The 19,264-nt window shown below is 38.5% G+C and overlaps 2 protein-coding genes across 2 annotated transcripts; both read right to left on the bottom strand.

The window, feature by feature from the left end:
- Positions 1-2,270: 2,270 nt before the first annotated feature.
- On the bottom strand, positions 2,271-11,948 carry gclc (glutamate-cysteine ligase, catalytic subunit). The gene is made up of 16 exons (XM_060871900.1): positions 11,416-11,948; positions 9,195-9,307; positions 8,324-8,506; positions 7,614-7,727; positions 7,133-7,191; positions 6,621-6,757; positions 6,461-6,535; positions 5,794-5,910; positions 5,541-5,679; positions 5,321-5,433; positions 5,112-5,204; positions 4,145-4,249; positions 3,976-4,057; positions 3,761-3,873; positions 3,557-3,677; positions 2,271-2,457 (listed from the first exon to the last, which is right to left on the bottom strand). Exons 1-16 carry the CDS (start codon positions 11,563-11,565, stop codon positions 2,276-2,278), a joined length of 1,896 nt encoding a protein of 631 aa, XP_060727883.1. The 5' UTR covers positions 11,566-11,948; the 3' UTR covers positions 2,271-2,275.
- Positions 11,949-13,367: 1,419 nt separating this feature from the next.
- On the bottom strand, positions 13,368-17,880 carry klhl31 (kelch-like family member 31). The gene is made up of 3 exons (XM_060871899.1): positions 17,768-17,880; positions 15,389-16,591; positions 13,368-15,287 (listed from the first exon to the last, which is right to left on the bottom strand). Exons 2-3 carry the CDS (start codon positions 16,561-16,563, stop codon positions 14,555-14,557), a joined length of 1,908 nt encoding a protein of 635 aa, XP_060727882.1. The 5' UTR covers positions 16,564-16,591; positions 17,768-17,880; the 3' UTR covers positions 13,368-14,554.
- Between the last annotated feature and the right edge of the window lie 1,384 nt (positions 17,881-19,264).

Genomic DNA, 19,264 nt, shown 5'->3' with positions numbered 1-19,264 from the left:
AGATTCCTAACTGTGCACAGTACAATGCAGAATCCTAACTGTGCACAGTATAATGCTCAGACTCCTAATTTTGCACAGTATAATGCACAGATTCCTAACTGTGCACATTATAATGCACAGATTCCTAACTGTGCTCAGTATAATGAACAGATTCCTAACTGTGCTCAGTATAATGCAGAGTCCTAACTGCACAGTATAATGCACAGATTCCTAACTGTGCACAGTATAATGCACAGATTCCTAACTGTGCACAGTATAATGCTCAGACTCCTAATTTTGCACAGTATAATGCACAGATTCCTAACTGTGCACAGTATAATGCACAGATTCCTAACTGTGCACAGTATAATGCAGTGTCCTAACTGTGCACAGTATAATGCACAAATTCCTAACTGTGCACATTATAATGCACAAATTCCTAACTCTTCACAGTATAATTCACAGATTCCTAACTGTGCGCAGTATCATGCAGATTCCTAACTGTGCACAGTATAATGCACAGATTCCTAACTGTGCACAGTATAATGCACAGATTCCTAACTGTGCACAGTATAATGCACAGATTCCTAACTGTGCACAGTATAATGCACAGATTCCTAATTGTGCTCAGTATAATGCACAGATTCCTAACTGTGCTCAGTATAATGCACAGATTCCTAACTGTGCACATTATAATGCACAGATTCCTAACTATGCACAGTATAATGCACAGATTCCTAACTGTGCACAGTATAACGCACAGATTCCTAACCCTAATACACACTAACATGTACAGGACAGGGGTTACTCATGGATGAGGGTCAAAGCTTGTGCAATGAATGTCCTTGTGTGTGTCAACACACTTGGCTAATAAACCTGATTCTGATTCTGAATAATAGATATTCTAATTATAATACTATATTATAATAACAGGGTTAAAAAAGTGTTTTATGAGAAAAAAAGAATTTAAAAAAATATATTTTTTCTGGTTATCATGATTCATGGTTTTTTTTCAACGCAACGACAGCAATGTGTATCAGTCATGTTATAGATATGACGCACAAAGTAAACAATTTGATATGTATAGAAATCACTTTATTTGAAGCCATGTACTTAACTGTGCACAGTATAATGCACAGATTCCTAACTGTGCACAGTATAATGCAGATTCCTAACTGTGCACAGTATAATGCACAGATTCCTAACCCTAATACACACTAACATGTACAGGACAGGAGTTACTCTTGGATGAGGGCTGGAAGCTTGTGCAATGAATGTCCTTGTGTGTCAACACACTTGATATAATTATAATAATATATTATAATAACAGGGTTAAAAACGGTCCAAGTGTTTTATGAGGAAAAAAGAATTAAAAAAATTATTTTCTGGTTATCATGAGTCATGTTGACAGCAATGAGTATCAGTCATGTTAAAGATATGACACACAAAGTATACAATTTGATATGTATAGAAATCACTTTATTTGAAGCCATGTACTTAAATGGGGCATAATCTCATTTTGGTCTTTGAACAAATAAAAAATAAATAAAAAGATTTATGTGCATCGTCTAATGAATGACTCAGAAATTAACAACTGATTAACAACTTAAAACTAATTGGTTTAACCTAATTCTAATTTAATAGTGTAGTTAATTGTAAAGATTATAAAGAGTCACTTTTGCCTTACACATTAATCTTTAAAATAAGCTGAAAATTGTGTTTTAAACTTAACACCAAACGCACTTTTAAACATTACTAAGCCACATGTGGTATTCTGCATTGACAAGCATATGTGCCAAAACTTTTATCCAAAATAATTTTGTATTGAGAAAAAACAAATAAAAAAAAAAAATAATAACTGCATAAACAACTGCATGAGAAAATCTCAACACAAAGATCATAGCGGTGTTAACGCTAACAATTTGTTAATGTAAACTTAATGTTAACTGATTACAAGGAACACTATTTACAGTGAGTTTTAACAGTGGAAAGTAAACTTACTAATGTACAAATACTACATTTACATTCACACAATCTCAGATCTTTAATCAGAAATGAGAAGAAAATATACACAGCTGATCCCAGTAACATTGATCATTAAAGTTATTAAAATAATTTTGATTTGGAGAAGCATAAAAATATCATAAAAAAAAATAAAATAAAAAAAAAGAATGCAAATCCATACTCCAAAACTTTAATTTGTCTGGAACGTTCACTCTTTTTGTTATTCTGCAAAACATTTTGGTCACCAGTTTACATGCAAAAAAATTATGACACACAGCATATTCATCCTGCCTCACTTTCGCCTTTTCACAGGCTCGCCGATCAGTTCAGGGCACTGCTCCTCCCCCTTGGCAATTCGGTCACACTTACAAAGCAAATCGTAGTTTATTTTGTCTGTGATCACGCTGTCGTTCTTGTACTGTGGATGCTTGGAAACAAATTCCCTCATCCACTTTGCCATGGTCATCAGTTCTCCTGAGGTTAATTAGAAGCAAGCACAAGGCAGGTTAATTAAAAAGCCCTTGGGCAACACGAACATCAGCAATGAACAGCACGCAATAGCTAGTCATGTGAGTTAATCTGAAAATAAATATTTGCCAAAGACACCTACTAAACAAATCCAGTTTTGTAACACGAGTGAGACTGAGCAGATTCAGTGAGATGAGGCAACATTTGGTAATCACGCTGGACTTTGGACAACTGAGTTTGACATTGAAGACGTCAAGACACCAGTGAGCCTTTCTGATGTAAACTTTATATTGTATTCATAAAGGACTTAAATAATACATTTTTTATATTTATTCTATAAATGTTTTATGGTGGATTAGATACCAGAGCAAACATACAGGAATAAGGGATCCTGTAACAAACCGCAAAGATTGGAATTGAATTTGGAAATGTATTGTTAAATCCAGAAGTATTTACATATCAAGAGAGCTGATGATTTGATTTGATTTATACCTGATACCATTAAATTTACATTGCAAGTTGTTTTTGTTTGAAGTGCTTAAGTTAAAAAAAATAATAATCAGCTTTAAAATAATCTCAAGGTTTATTTGATGATTTGAAAGAGTTCATTTATAGATATAAGGTAACTGCTAAGGTAACTGTAAATACACAAGTCTACAGTATAAACTGGTGAATAAGAAATGTTGAAGAGTAGCAGGTGAATAAAATGAAAAGCATCCCAGGGTGGCTGACATACCATAGTGTGTAGTGTCCTATCCTGAGGTCCATTTTCATTTAAGACTGAAGTTCTACTAGAGGTTACTGGGATTCCATTATTTTTCTCAGATCTGTCCATGCCATCTTTTCACATATTCTCCCTGCCGTTATGTTAATGTAGGTTATAAACTTTACCTAAACTGTTATTCAAATACACATGCACATCTCCACTGAGCATCCCCTTAACATCCAACATCCTTTCAGACATTCCAGGTGCTTCTTTAAGTAATATGATGGATCACAGCACTGACATAAAGAACCCTACATCATTTTAGTCCTCCGTGTTTGTCAAATTTAGGTCTCGTACTTTCTGCGTTATTTATTATTTCAACTGTAATCATTTGCATACCCGATGCTCGCTTCTTAATGAGTTTGAGGTAGTTCAGGATGGTGCAGCGTGTGTCTACATCGACCTCCATGTTCGCCAGGTAGTAATTCAGAATTGGTACGAGTCCCTGGAACACTCCCTCCTGAAAACATGTTACAATAAACAGTTAGTTTGCATGCAAAAATACAATACAATGTTTGCTTAAACCGATTGAAGTATCTGTACCTTGCCGTTAATGATTGTGTCGATGCTCATCAGTGTGTATTCCTCATGGTTGCCGTCGGTCTCTACGCCATTTTGGGCGGCTGTGGTGGCCGAGTCAAACAATGGGCTGCAGCCTTGAAGGAAATGAATTTGGATAAACGGTCTCGATAAGCAGACATCCGGATTCTCAGTTTGTATACAGACTCAGTTTAATACGAAAACAATCCATTCTTTACCTTTAAAGATGTCCTTCCTGAAGTAAAACATGCCTTCTTGGACTGCGTTTCTTTTCTGGGCAACTTTCATGTTGTCGTCCACCTAATACAATGTTGCCTTATTTAGACTGAAACGTGCAATACGTTATGGCTTTGGTCAAACAAGATGAGAACATCAGAAAAGACAAACCTTCGACAAGGGAATGAGGAAGTCTAACTTGTAGGAAAGGATGACTCGAGTAAGGAGAACAATGAACACAACGTATGCGGCGTTCTCAAAGTCAGTTAACTGAACCTGTGTGTGAGAGAAATGTTTTCATTATACGCGAGTATGTACTGTATAAGCAGCAGCACACGGCCTGTGGTCTTGTATACAGTTGTGCTCAAAGGTTTGCATATCCTGAAAGAAATTGTTAAACATTGCCATTTATTTGAAAATGACTGATATTGCAATTTTTTTTATTTTTTTTTTTAAGGATGGTGGTTATGTGAAGTTATTAATTATCACATAGTTGTTGGACTCCTTTATAAAACCTATGAAATCACCTAAAGAACCCTGATCAAAAGTTTACAAAAGCTTGTTTCGGGGCTGCGTGAGCGCCAATAAGTTGAACAACTTGAAAAACACAAGGAACAAGAAAGTTGAAAAACTGATGCAAGATCAATGTAGCATGTTACTGGCAGACTTTGTGCATTTTACAGCATGGAACACTCTTAAATGTTCCAACATGACAATGATCCAAAGCATCAATGATCCATCATTGATGCTTAAGGGGCAATACACCATATTAAGAACTAAAGGTATGCAAACTTTTGGACTTATTTTCTTTTTTATGTTTTGCTTGATAATTGTTACGCCTTCCATATTAACCTCAGTTCTATAAGGAATAATTTTCTTATATAGTTTTTAAAAGAAAAGTTTTCTTTTTTTTAAAAAAAAAAAAAAAAAAAAAAACACATCTTGCGAATTCTCCCACAGTGTACAAGCTTTTGAGCACAACTATAAACGTATCTGTGATTATTTGACTTGCATGCTTAGCTGCAGAGAGTGTGTGGGCTGTATGATACTGATAATACTCTTAACATCACATCATCATAAAGAAAATTGAAATAGTGGTCAAATGACTATTTTGAAAGCATTAAGATGAGCCGCACACCTCCATGGGCCGGAACTCGACTCTCCATCCAATGTCAGAGTTCGGAGGAGGTGGTTTGAACCTCATGGTCTGCCAGTTGGTTGACTGAAGATTCTGTACAGGACAAAACAATAAATAAAATGACAAAATGCCTGTGTAACTAAAAATAAAAACACTACTTTCAAAAGAAAACACAAAAATAATTTGCAGTGAAATTTTACACCAAGTACCTCAAAGTGGTCCGATTCGTTCTCATCGTCCAAATGAATCTTTTCCTCGAAGAGCGACAGCGGGTCACGGATAAAGAGGTGGGCGATGTGCTGGGCCAGTAATTTGTCAATCCCTGAAATATAGCTCAGTGTTGACAAATAGCTCTTATTTCATAGGCAAAAATGCTTTCTGATATCAACGTATAAACATATCAGGGCAAAAACCCTGCTCTCCTTTTACCTGCGTCAAGGAGCTGATTGTAGATTTCAACATCTATTGTCAGTTCGATGTCGTTGTATTTTTCCCCACAAAAAGAAAGGTAGCTGTCAATGGAGTCATATCTTGACTTGTGGATCCTGAATTTGTTGTTTTTCAGAGGCTGTAGGGAATGAACACAAGGCACAAATGCTTTAGGGGGAACTTCACAAAAGACTTGACTTACAGACAAGCTCAAATGTATACTGTGAAATTATTTTCAACTGCTGCTTCTTACCTCCAGCCCTCGTTCTTCCCGAGTCCTGTCGTCCACGGAGGCCGAGATAACGCCCCAGCGACAGTCGATATCAGACACGTAGCCACGATAGAAGGGAGAAGCAGCACTGAGGGCCATCTGCACATATTTTGACAAGCTATATTTCAGTCTCTATATTTCAATTAATTAATCCAATTCATTTGTATTTGTGAAGCGCGTTTAACAAAGGAGGGTGTCGAAAAATGAGCTAAAAAGTCAATTGTGTAGCCAGGTACATGTGTGATTATGAGAAACTTATTAATTATAAGTGTCAGAGTTATTTCTGAGCTCATTACAGTTCTCACTTGAAGTCTATGTTGTGTTAATCCTGTGTAATAATAACATTTTAGTTGCTATGCCAGACATTTAACACTGCTGTGACTCCAATCGGTGTCGCTTTATGTAGGTTATTCCTTTATCACCCATCGGTAGTCACTTGATGATGTCAAAGCCCATTAAAGGACATTGATATGATGCAAGGATTGTGTAATGCTTTATTATGTATACGGAAGATAATTCATATTAATAAAAAATACTGAATAAACCCCTTGTTGGCGAGGTGTGTTTCATCTTTTTCAGTTTTTTCTAGTTTGTCAAACAGGAAATGCTTTCACTACAAGCTGAAATATCACCTTATAATATCACTCACCAGTATGGGGCAGAATGTGGCCAGCTGGTCATAGAGGTATCGAGCCTCACTGATGCTGCAAGCTTGAAATGTGACCTTAATAACAGCAGGACAGTTTGCAATTATTCACACAACAGAAGAAGAGCAATATTTTTGCTCTAATGTCGTACAAGACGTTTACCTGCAGACAGCAGTTTCCCATTCCGAAGCCCATGGCGTCCATGTAGATGTGATCGGGCCGAGCTGCACTTGCCGCCTCCCCGTCGTCCTCGGGAAACGTCTCCACAAATGGACTTGGTGTGTTTTGATCTTTAAAAACTAAAAACGTTTTTTAAATTCAAAATTAAAAAAAAAAATTAATAAAATAAAAAAAATTGCAGGTCCCAGATGCGAACAGAATTCATTCCCTAAAACTCTTTTTATGCTCCAATATGGAATTTCCACTTTGAGATAATCTGGGATAGCATTACACGCACACAGCATCAACTCAAACGGTAATTCAAGCCACCTCGCTTTTGAACAATGCATATCAAGTTCTCGTATGAACTTCAAAGTATGCACAGTCTCTCTATATGTTATCAATTCGGCCTTCACATGACACTCACGTGAAGAGTTTATCATTAAGGTTACTCTAATTCTCAATTTAAAAAAAAAACCAACCCTATAATTTTTAACGAGGTGATAGTGACTCACTCGGTACGTTGATCACCACCTTTTCCCCCCTTCTGTGACGAATGTTCCGGGTCAAAGTGCTGAAACGGATGAACAAGTGACCTTGTTTATTATGTGCAACTTACAGAATATTGTGCTACTTTACCTAGTGCACTGCAGTAATAATAATAATAATAATAATAATAATAATAATACAATGACTGTTAGACTGTACTGTACTGAAATCTGAATTAATTACATGGTCTTTTTTGGGGGACAAAGTATACAGTCTCATTCATACATATATACATAGATACATACATATACACACACACACACACACACACACACACACACACACAAACATTTTCTTGTTTTGAAAAACATCCTCAAGGCTAACTCAAGGTCCACACCCTTACAGCTATGTGAAAGTGAAATAAAGCTTCTCTTTATCAATCAGGAATGCAAAAAACCTGCTGGAGGCAATAAACCTGAAAGCACAAATAAACCCCTGACTCCTGACCTGAATCGGGGATGTCTATTGATGGCCTCATCAGGAAAGAAGAGGGACTTGCTCACTCCTTTTTCAACAGGTGTAGGCCTGTGTTCTGGCTTTGTGAATCCCGGGCACCCTAACCTGAACAAAAGTACATATAAATATTCTGTGTCAAACTGGTAAATCAGTGACTAATATCTAGATGCATTGTGCAGCTTTCTGATGGCAACAGAAATATTTAGCTCATGGCAGTTCACACACTTTGGATTTGCTACTTACCTCAGCGTACACAAGCATATGGTTTGTGAGGCATAATTAATAACTCAAACATATACAGAGAGAAAGAGAAAGAGGGCGAGAGAGCGAGAGACATGCAAAGCACCAAAAAGACACGGATGCCAAATCTGATCTGGAAGAACTGGAGTGTCCTGCACAGAGCGCTGACACCAACCCCAACAAACACCTTTGGGATGAACTAGAATATCAGCTGCACCCCAGGTCTCCTCACCCAGTGTCAGGGTCTGATCTCACTAATGCTCTTGTGTCTGAATGAACAGAAATACTCTGTGTCACATTCCAAAATATGGCCTTCCCTGAAGAGTGGAGGTTATAATAACAGTGAATTATACACCCTGTGTGAGGTGAACGCCCTGAATAGTGTGTGTCTCTGCTGGTCAGTGCAAATGATTAGGCCCTGTTGGTGCAGTGTGTATTTAGTATTGACACTTCCATGCTACCTGGGGAACGATGTGATAGTGCAGATAGTGTCGTCCTCTTTGAGCACGGACGACGCCTCCTTCCTCCGTTTGTCCATGTTGTCTTCGACTGTGTTGAACTCGGACATCGTCCCGCCGTAAGGCTGTCCTGGAGTGCCCTCAATCATGTAGCTGCCATACTCTGGTCTCCACAGGGTTGGATGGCTATGGATTATTTTAGTTATTTAGAAAAAAGAAAAAAAAAAAAAAAAAAAAACATAATTAACTCTGGGAACATTTTCAGCTTGTTACATATTTGCATCATGGCACTAGCAATTACGTCTCAACGATGTTGATTAATGCAAAGCATGCACAAATAAGACTAGCAGAAGATTAGCATCTCACATTTGCATGTGCAGAAAAGTAAAAAATTAGACTGGCCTGGCAGGAATAGCATATATGCAAAGTGAAACCTGGTCTGTTGATGTGTAGCATGGGAAGAATAGTGTGCTTGTTAGTTGTTTTTTGGTGTGCCCTGTGCAGCATAGAGGCAGTAATGAAAGCTACATTTTTCCAGCTGCCCTACTATGAATTGTTTTTTTTTCTTGTGTTGTGTCGTGTTGGGCTGCACACCTCCTGACATAAACAAGGCCTGTCCATTCAGGAAAACTTGTGTAAACAGAGACACACAAGAATGGTAAATGATTCTAAAAACACCAATCATAATTAGAATTCAAAAGCTGGATGTGCCACAAGATGTTGGATTATTGTTCACGAACACGGTGTGATACATACAACACCGTTCTTGGAAAGCGGTGTTACGCTGCAGGAAATGACTATCATATTGTACGAGCTCAGGTGAAACCGTGACACGAGCTGCAGGTTTGCATGACAAAAGGCAGCAGTGACTCACTTGGGGTTGACCTTTTCCCCCTTTTCCTGCAGTGTCTCCAACACTTTGCTCCCGTTCAGAACCACACGGGCCTTTTCATTTTTCTCATCCAGTTCCACCAACATGTACTCTACCTGAGGGTGGGGGGCGAGGGGGCGCAAAAAACAAGAACAAAACAGACAAAACAAGAACTTGAGAAAGTGCACTCTGGAATGTTCCTAGAAATCAACTGTGGATTATGTGGATTACTGTTCAAGACCAGTCAAGTCAAACTTGACATTTAAACTCAACAGAAGCTGAGCCAAAATGCTTTACAGCAAGATATATAGTACGGAAACACAATGATGTGTGTATATAATTAATCAAAAGCTAAAGAATAAACAAAAGTCTTAAGACAAGCATAATAATGAGACCCTGACGTTAAAAGCGTCTTATTCTAGACCTTTGTGGGAGCTTCATAAATAAATAAATAAATGAATAAATAAATCTCCCTTAGATTTCCAACGTGAAGAAGGAATAGACTAAAGAAGTTGAGTACACACTTATAGTGACCTTGTGGCTGTATATAATTGAAGGAGAGCACAGATACAGTAGAAGCCATTTTGTGATACTGTGTTAATATTACACTAACACTAACATGAATGTACAAAGGTGTCGGAGCAACGTGCAGAACAATAATTAAACCATAAACTAATGACTGTTACACGTGTAATGGTTGCATCGGTAAGGCTTTTTTAATTATTATACTTCATTGCCTAGTGACATTTACATAAGTCAGATAACGTTTTAGAAATCTACTACAGAGGCATTCCGACGGGAAAGGTTTTTAAACAACATTATAACACCATTGTTATCTTTCCAACTTTATCTCCGATCTCAGACTGAGTCCACTGTCTGAACAGGGGATTAATCTAAAACTAACAGCATTCCAGTGTGCTTGCAACAGCACTCTTATGCATGCTTACGTTGCTTGTCTTGCAGCTCCAATGAGCTTTAGGTTCCATTTTTAATAAGCTGTTCACGTTAAACACACTAACTTGACTATTTCAGTAAAAGCTACTTCCTGTGTACATCATTCTTGCTCCTTACTGTGAGATCTCATTCTATGAAGTAGTCGCTGTCGAGGGAGACAAAACATTCTGAATCAAATTAGTTTGGCAACATTCCCCAAAATTTACATGAACTTTGCAAGATTGAATATTAACATTTGCGTATTTAACACCAAGGGTCAAATCATGTGATGAACTTTTCATCAGTTTGTGCTACAGTAGAGCTCGTGTGTGGCGCCGAACCAGACTTCACTGGTTCAACGGATGTCCTTCCTTTAACAACTTTACCTAGTTGCTAACCATTGCATACCAGTAACACCAGACAAGACCTGCTGTTTTGGAAATGGTCGTCTAGCCATCAAACCTTGGTCCTGGTCAGAGTTGCTCAGATCCTTATGCTTGCCCATTTCAACCGCTTCCAACGCATCAACATTGAGAACTGACTGTTCACTTGAAGCCTGATACATCCACACACCTTTTCCATTGTAATAAAGTAATACATGTCATTCACTTCACCCGTCAGTGGTTTAAATGTCTGGGCTGATCAGCGTGTGAGATCTTACACGTTTTAGTGATACACGACATGAAGTGTTCGGGCAAAGTGAGTGGAGCTTAAAGGGTTTGTCAAAAGCTTCTTCCTTCAGACAAACCTGTAAAATAATTGTTCTGATTCAGTTCTCAACTTCTTAATGCTAGAACACAGAAGACATGTCACATAAAAACAAACATGATTCACTTGGCCACCTAAAGGAGACTTTCCAATCAAGGGAAGTAAAAAACTGATGTTACTGAAGTGCCTTTGCACTGGTGTGATGCGTGTGAGCAAAAGGAAACACATTACGTCATATACACGTCTTGTAATGAACGTACAGTAGTAAGTGTGTGTTGTGGCGTGCTTTGAGATCTGCTCCTGCTGCACTGGATCAGTCCTCATAAAGCTCCACACTCTGGACTGAGAGACACTAGGTAGGGCGCAGGGGCGTTCATTCTCGCCCGTAAAGTAGTGCACTTGTGCAGTGAAGAGAGCGAGTTTGGGGTTCAGCCGCTGATTTGACAAGCTAAATGTTGCTCTTTTGTGTCGTAAAGGATAACACAAGGAGTTACATCACGACAAACACCACTAAACCCTAAACTAAGTTGACTTTATAAACACAACCAAGATTTTACAGTTAAGACAATTATAAGTCACTCACCTCGTCGCCCCACTTTAGCACATCCTTCTGCCGGTCCTTCACCTTGTTGTAGATGTTGAGGAACTGCACAATGCCGTGCTTTCTGACATGGTCGGCATATTTCTTGGTTTCAGTCCAGTTAAGCGGGGAGCCCTGAGACAACAAGCCCATTAGCACGAAACTTTCCGACACAAACAAGACAACAAAATGAGCTACTTTATTTAGCGTTTAGCGACAGACGCGGTTTAAGCGCGTTAAACCAGAGCGATAAATAAACCGGTATCACACTTGGTTCCAGCGGTATCAGCGACTTGTATTTACTAGCTTGCTAGCGGCTAGAAAGAAAGAGAGGCCTTTAACGGTTTTATAATACGCGGCGTCCTCTAAGTCAGCGTCCTTGCTCGAGCTCACGTACGAAAGCTAATAAGAGGTGGTGCGGGTAAAAAAGCTGCGGATGTGACGAGTGCTTGTAACAGACCGTTGGCGCTAATTGAGTACGAACAGAATGCCTGAGTCGCGCACACTGAGAATCCGTTGTGCGGTTTGAGCAGTTAGTCTCCGTGCGAGACGCGACGTTAATAGAGGTCCACGTGACCGCTTTAGGCTGAGCTGCGTCATCTGATGACTCAGCAATTCTTCTTTTCTTTTTCGGAGGTAGGCAGTTGTCAAGACAACGGCGCTCATTCTGGAGTCTCGCGCTCATCGTGACATTGCAAAAAAAATAAAAATAAAAATAAATAATGAATCTGTTTTCTCTTAAATAATGTTTTCATTCTTTCATTCATTCATTCAGCATTTTTGTAGATTTTTTTCTCGTACTGTCTATATTTTATGTTTAGTCTTGTACAAGCTAAATGTATAGTATTGTGTTTTTGATGTCTGTACAAACAGCTGGAACCAAATTCCTTGTGTGTGTGAACACACTTGGCCAATAAACCTGATTCTGATTCGCCTTCTTCTTCTTCTTCTGCTTCTTCTTCTTCTTCTCATCCTCTTCCTTCTTCTCTTTCTTCTTTTTCTCCTTCTTCTTCTCCTCCCCCCCACTGAACTAATAAATTGACCAGTAATTGAACTTTTTTTAAGCAAAATCTGTCAATTATTCGAGAAACCTCTGAAAATATAAAAGCTACTGAAATATTCAGCTTGGACTGACCAGCCACCAGCTACTAAGGCAAAAGAGCTGACGTTTTCCAACTAAACATGAATTTAAATAAATACAATACTGAATTGAACTATAAATGGATAAATTGGATTTTTTTTCAATGCATATTCATAAAAAAAAAAAAAAAAAAAAAATCCTACTATCCGATGTAGAATTAACACAGTGATTTAGAAATGCTTTCTTTCTCCCAGCACTGACTAGTTAGCAAGGGCAGTCCACCAGCTTCTTGGGTGCTTGGATCACTACACTATATGACCATGAAATGTTTTTTAAAATATATACATTTCTTGAAATTGATATATACTGTATGACCCATTTCATTTTTTTAAATCAGAAAAAAGCTCCGGGGTTCTGTATTTTTTGCACATAATGCTTTCTTTCATAATGATGAAAATGCATTTGAAGAGCGAGACAAGAAAAAGCCACACCTGAGTCTATTGAAAGCCAGGATCTACTGTTTAAACATGTACAGTAAATCAGGTGTGGCTCAGGCATGACTGGAATGAAAAAACTCACAAGATAAGATAAGATAAGATTAAGATAAGATTGCGTAACTGTGGTTTAGTCCAACTGGTTCAACATCCTACCCTCTCAGAAGCATTCAGATTTAGGAACTCTTGAGTCATACAAGAGTCACACAAACAAACAAATAAATAAATATATAAATAATGCAATTAATTGATTCTGACTACAGAAAACCCAAAAGCAATGTAAACTGCATTATTGTAAAATGCTGGACACGATTTGCTGCAAGCTTGTGCATGGTATTTCTATCAGGAACTCAAGACTAAAAAAAGACATCAGCAAAATTTTTTAGGAACCTTTAATAAATATGCAGAAGTTGGACACGTACAATGAATATGCATAATTCATCATACAATGAATCAGCATAAATACAATTATTACTCTTCTCAAAGTCACATCTTACACTTCTCAGTCACATTTTACACTTCTCGGTCACATTTTAAAAACATTTTAATACTGTTGTTGTGCGGTTGTCCCTCTGTTCAAGAACCTACAAAAGTTTTAAAACATGAGCTGGTAGGAATAATCCAAAATCATTACTGCCAAAGTAGTCAGCTCAGGCACGTATCTTTTTTTTCATTAACCACTTAATCGTTTTACAAAACAAGTCTTTCCTGTCGAACCATTCAACTCCATCTTGTCTTCTATAGTTTCTTTTGCATTTTTTTTTATATTTTAATGTTGTCTATTAAAGTGTCAGATGGAAAAGTAAACTGCTTCTATTACCCCGACACCTGGCAGGTAGGAAGGACTACCTGACGTGAAATGCTAAGCATTCATATATCCCATTCCATACTCATACTCAATACACATTCCATACTAGCTTATGGTGTCACAAAGAGCAGTATTTAATAGTGAGCCATCAATAGTTAAGAATGGATGAGATGTTAGATTAAGCTAGATAAGCTTTTGTATATAATTGGCTTCCTTAGAACTCAAGTACATAAACATACTTTTGTGACTTCAGATCATGTTAAGCATATTTCATGATGTACTACCAACTGCATTAGTGTATAATTATAAGCCTTGGCCCCATTTTAAAATACAGCTATTATGTGAATTATGGCTGAATATGTTTAATTAGAAAATTCTTTCTGCTGTTAAAACACAAAAAAAATATCAATCTAAAAATTGTTCAATCTTTGAACGAAAAACTTAATTGGATATCAATGTTCTCATAACCTACAAGCCACTTTAATGCTTGAAAATTCATCCAAAATTTGAAGAATAGTTGCAGATTTGATCCAAATTGAAAATGTAATTATAATAATAATCACATAACATATTGTTATTTAAGATTCGGAAATAAATGGAACTGTTTAGGATGTGATTGCGCATTAAAATGACATGAGGATAGGTTTTGACGAGTATGGTTGTCCTGAGTGTGAAAAGTATTTCACAGTTGAGAGGAAAAGCTTAAAAATATATTATGCATGATTGAACTAGCCATGTTCCCCTATCTTATCTTGTCACCTATATACTGACCGGAGCAGATGATACTGAGCTGGCCCTGGATTCTCGTGTTTTGCGGGTGGGGATGTTAAGAACACAGCATGAGATGCCCACTGTAGCCTCGGGCAGCTCATCATCATCAGTCCATTCATTAAGGTCGGGGTTGTATACCTGAATGCATTTCTTGTACTTCTTCTCCACCTCGTTCCATCCGCCCAGGAGGTAAATCTTATTATTCAGCGTTGCCACACCTGCCGTGCTCACACCTGTGTGCAAGGGGGCAACATAGCTCCACTGGCCTGAATGAGGATTGAAACATTCGACTGGCAAGACGTCAACCCTCTCCCCGCGCCCTCCGAGCTGGCTACCACCTAGAACGTAAGCCCGCTCTCCAACAGTGATGGAACAATGCCAGCCTCTCGGAGTGCTCAGGCTGTTTTTATCCTGCCAACTATCTGTTGATGGGTCATACGAGCACACGGCCCTGGAGTAAGCATTGTTGATGTAACCTCCAGATACCAAGATCTTACCATCGATGATTGTGCTAGCATGACAGCATCTTGGTACCTCCATGGGGGCTTTCAACTGCCACTGGTTAGAGGACGGAACATAACACTCGATGGAAGCCTGGCAGCCATCGGAGTTGCGTCCACCAACAGCAAACAGAAGACCATTAAAGGTGTTGATACTGAAATGTGTACGCTTTTGTATCATGCTGGTGAGATGGATCCATGTGTTGAATCGGGGGTCATATCTGTGTGGAAAAAAATGACACGTATTTGCTCAGTCATCTTGAGTCAAAATGTCAAGATTACAAGGCAAATCAGGCAGGAAAGCAACAGGGAAATCATTTACCTGCAGAAGTTGCTGACAGCATGCTTTGCTTGGTTCCTGGCATCATTCTGGTCTTCACCACCAGCCACGTAGAGGAAGCCATCCAAGACAGCCACACACTGATTAAAGCTCTTTGCAGGCATTTCAGTCAGCCTGTTCCAGATGTTGTCCTCATCCCTGTAAAGAATGTCCCTGCTGAGGGACTTTTCAGTCAAGGCAGGCCGTCCACCCACGGTAAGCAGTACTTTTTGGCCGCCACGGACCTTGGTTCTTCTGGACTGCAGGATGTTCTGCTGGTATGGAAGCAGATGGTAATTCATAGCGTCCACCAGAAGACGGTGACACTCTGAATCTTGCATCATCCTTGGAACTGTCTGGACATGGGTGACCAGATCTTGAGGTGTGATGGTGCCAAAGCGAATGTGCGTCAACAGGTCTGAGGCATACTTCAGTCTCTTCTCGTCGAAGTCCAACCACTTGATTGCAATCTGAAAGGCTGTGAGCTCAGACGGCAGCTGCAAGGAGTCATCTGTTAAGAAGTCGCTGATCTGCTCATAGGTGAGCTTCAAGAATTGTTCCATCTCGGAAAATTCGATGAAATTCTCACGCATGAACTTCTGCGCTGCCTCCTTTGTTTCTTTCAGGTTGTATGTATCTGCAATGTTGACCACATACATACAGTTTTCAACACTGATCTCCTGCATTAGGAAGTCACTGCACATTTTAACCAGAGTATGAATCTGTAACAGCATGGCTGCTGAAATCGTGCTGCCAATGGTGTAGAGTGACAGGGTCAGTTTTCCAGAGTAGGCATAGGTGATGGCCGTGGCCAAACCAACCGGGGACAGCTCATTGAGGTCAACTTTTTTAAGGGTTGGATCTTTCTTGAGAATTTTATGGATGTGCTCACTACAAGATGCCATCACAACTTTGTGCACATCGAAGGACTTGGACTTGGTTGCTATTGTCAGATCACACAGGAAACTGTCTTGTCTCATGTTGCTAAGGCCCTCCAGCAGGTTGGGGGCATAGGCAGTATCGTTGACTTCGGTTGAGATGCAGCTAAAGCCATTGCCACCTTCCAGAAGAGTGTTTAACCCATTGATTTTATTGATGGGGCTGTCTTCCACCATGATTGTCATCTCATTGATGTCTGCTTTATTCTTCTTAGCGGCCTTGCTCTTTTTGGGTGCCATGACTGTATCAGGGGGTCACAGCCCAGACCTAAAATAAGTGAATAAACATGTCAGTTCTCATTGTCACAACTGTTTAGCATTTATAAAATAATATCTTTAAATAATATGGATGACATATTTTTCATGACTGCCAATGTAACATCAAGGATAGCACTTTTATTGTGTATTTTTAATCTGGACCCTTTACATTTTTTTCCGGTGCACAACTGAACCTTAAGAACCACTGACGTACTAGGAAATTTTTAAAAATCCTAATTTCAAACTAGATCTTTAGTCTTTCATTAAAAATAATTTAAAAGCTTCACCTAATGTAACCTTGAAGCTAAACACTATCGGCACAACACATGTTTTCAGAGACAATAAAAAAACCTTATTGTGTCGCAGGTTTTGAATACAAACATTTTAAACCTGACACTGCATTTGATTGATTCAGATGACAACCTTTTATAAAAAAAAAAAAACAAAAAAAAAAAACCAAAACAACAGAAAACCTAAAGTAGGCTCTCAAAACCAAATGTTCAAAACTATGTATTTACTTTATTTCCATTTAAACTACATTTATAATTATAACATTTATAAAACATCATATTTAAAAATACTGCTCGTTCTACTTTTAAGGCAAAATAAAAATAAAAATCAGGATGTTCTATTGAAAGTGTTTCTATCTCAAGATATTGTGTATCAACATGCCTGTCTCTGCATCTGTCACAGTTTATCACTAGCAGGTCCAGGAATAGCAGCAGAGCAGGATGATTTACTCTGACTGTCCTTTTATAGGCTTTGTGTCATGGCCTACAACTGCGTGCACACATCAAACTTGTTTAATTTCATTTTTAACCTATATACATTTTTTATACCCATTGCTCAAAACCTAATACTTGCTCAAACTTTAGCCACAGTATTAGTTTTAGCCCGTTACTCTGCCATCCCTTACAATGCATGTCCTATCATGTTCATAATAAAGTGTTAACAGGTGACAGTTGCTCTAAAACACAGATAAGTGTCATTAGGGTATTATAACAAAATGACCCCTCAGTCTGTTTCTTTCACTGAGACAGGTTAAATTTAGAACATAAACTTCCAACTCATTGTGTATTGGTCACTTAGATATACGCTTAACTATAATGGAAAAGAAAACAACACTAATGAATGTAGGAATATCTGCTTTTGAGCAGGTTTAAATAAAGAAGAAGCTTTAGCTTACCTATGCCGAGATGAAGTAGGTGCCGGTTAGGGGAAGGACTCGCAGCTCCACGTTGGTGTGACAGAGAGATAAGACACACACATACACACACTCACAGAGAGAGAGAGAGAGAGAGAGAGAGAGAGAGAGAGACGCTGAAGCTGTGGTCAGGTGGTCAGAGATGAACCCCTCCTCCCTCCATTGAGGTGACGGAGAAGCCTCCTTAATGTTACGCATCCCTTCTTCATCTCATTCATTGTATGAGGCACGTGGACTAAGTGCACAGACTAACAAAACCACTGGAGGAAACCTATCAAGTCATCGTCTTTAGGCATAAACCGTAAATAAAACTTCTTAACTTCTTATTATTAAGCATATACGGTACATTAACCAGCCAACCATATACTGTATATAGCTACTAATATTTCCAAAACGTTACAGAGCATATGAACATCATGTTAATAATACTTAATAATAGTTAATGCTATGATATGCAGTATTAATAATCACCTACATAAATAATAATATACACATATATTATATAATATAACCCTCCTTGTTCTTCTTTCAGGAGCAGCCGAAAGAACATTATATAATATGTATTATATTAGGCTTTTATATTAAATATATCTTGCATGAGGTGCATTTATTTAAAAAAAATCATACATTAAGAATTGTAGCATGTTCTAAGAAGCATACGATGCTAACAAGGTTATAGAAGGAAAGATACACAGTGGAACCTTTTGTCTTATATTACACACTTCATTTGCTGCGTTGACACGAGTGTAAGAGCTGAATACATTTTCAGAAGCATGTGTGTACATATGGTGTGAACACCTAGCAGTGTGTACTCATTTAGGGAACCTCTACTTATTTCGTAATTAGATAACATCTACAGGCTTGGAACTTTTAACCTGTCAGTAATGTTAGATTAGATTTCCGTTCACAAAGTGGCCCGATATTCTATCACATTTAATTCGAATGGACCATGAATTAAATATGCCCTTTTTTTAGGTCTACCTTATTTCGCAATGCTCAAGCATTATTTATTATAAATAGTTCTCAATGTGGGGGCACGGTGGCTTAGACATGCATTGTAGGTTGATTGGCATCTCTGGAAAATTGTCCCTAGTGTGTGATTGCGTGAGTGAATGAGGGAGTGTGTGTGTGTGCCCTGCGATGGGTTGGCACTCCGTCCAGGGTGTATCCTGCCTTGATGCCTGATGACGCCTGAGATAGGCACAGGCTCTCCGTGACCCGAGGTAGTTCGGATAAGCGGTAGAAAATGAGTGAGAGAGTGAGACTGAGTTCTCAATGTGCTTGATATGCTGAATCCTAGCAATAATGTAGGCCTTGACTGACATGCGGTTTTCTGGGAAAAGGTAATATCACACCCAACGTGGCAAACTCAGATCAAATTTATTAATTTGCAATGTGTCCGTTGGAAAAAATTAAGATCTAAACCAATTTTTAAAAATGAAATAGCTATAAACTTATGTCCATGTTACCCAGAAACAC

This window comes from Tachysurus vachellii, chromosome 6 (genome assembly GCF_030014155.1).
Source record: "Tachysurus vachellii isolate PV-2020 chromosome 6, HZAU_Pvac_v1, whole genome shotgun sequence".
NCBI classification, from domain to species: domain Eukaryota; kingdom Metazoa; phylum Chordata; class Actinopteri; order Siluriformes; family Bagridae; genus Tachysurus; species Tachysurus vachellii.
This window is presented reverse-complemented; position numbering and strand designations above follow the sequence as displayed.

Bases quoted from the DNA above. Each gene is read 5' to 3' on its own strand.
- gclc (XM_060871900.1), bottom strand. From the start codon at position 11,565: ATGGGCTTGTTGTCTCAGGGCTCCCCGCTTAACTGGACTGAAACCAAG. The intron at 5,205-5,320 runs GTACTTGGTGTA...TGTCCTGTACAG, and splicing joins ACGAATCGGACCACTTTGAG to AATCTTCAGTCAACCAACTG. The intron at 4,058-4,144 runs GTTTGTCTTTTC...ACATTGTATTAG, and splicing joins TCCTCATTCCCTTGTCGAAG to GTGGACGACAACATGAAAGT.
- klhl31 (XM_060871899.1), bottom strand. From the start codon at position 16,563: ATGGCACCCAAAAAGAGCAAGGCCGCTAAGAAGAATAAAGCAGACATC. The intron at 15,288-15,388 runs GTAAATGATTTC...TTTTCCACACAG, and splicing joins GCTGTCAGCAACTTCTGCAG to ATATGACCCCCGATTCAACA.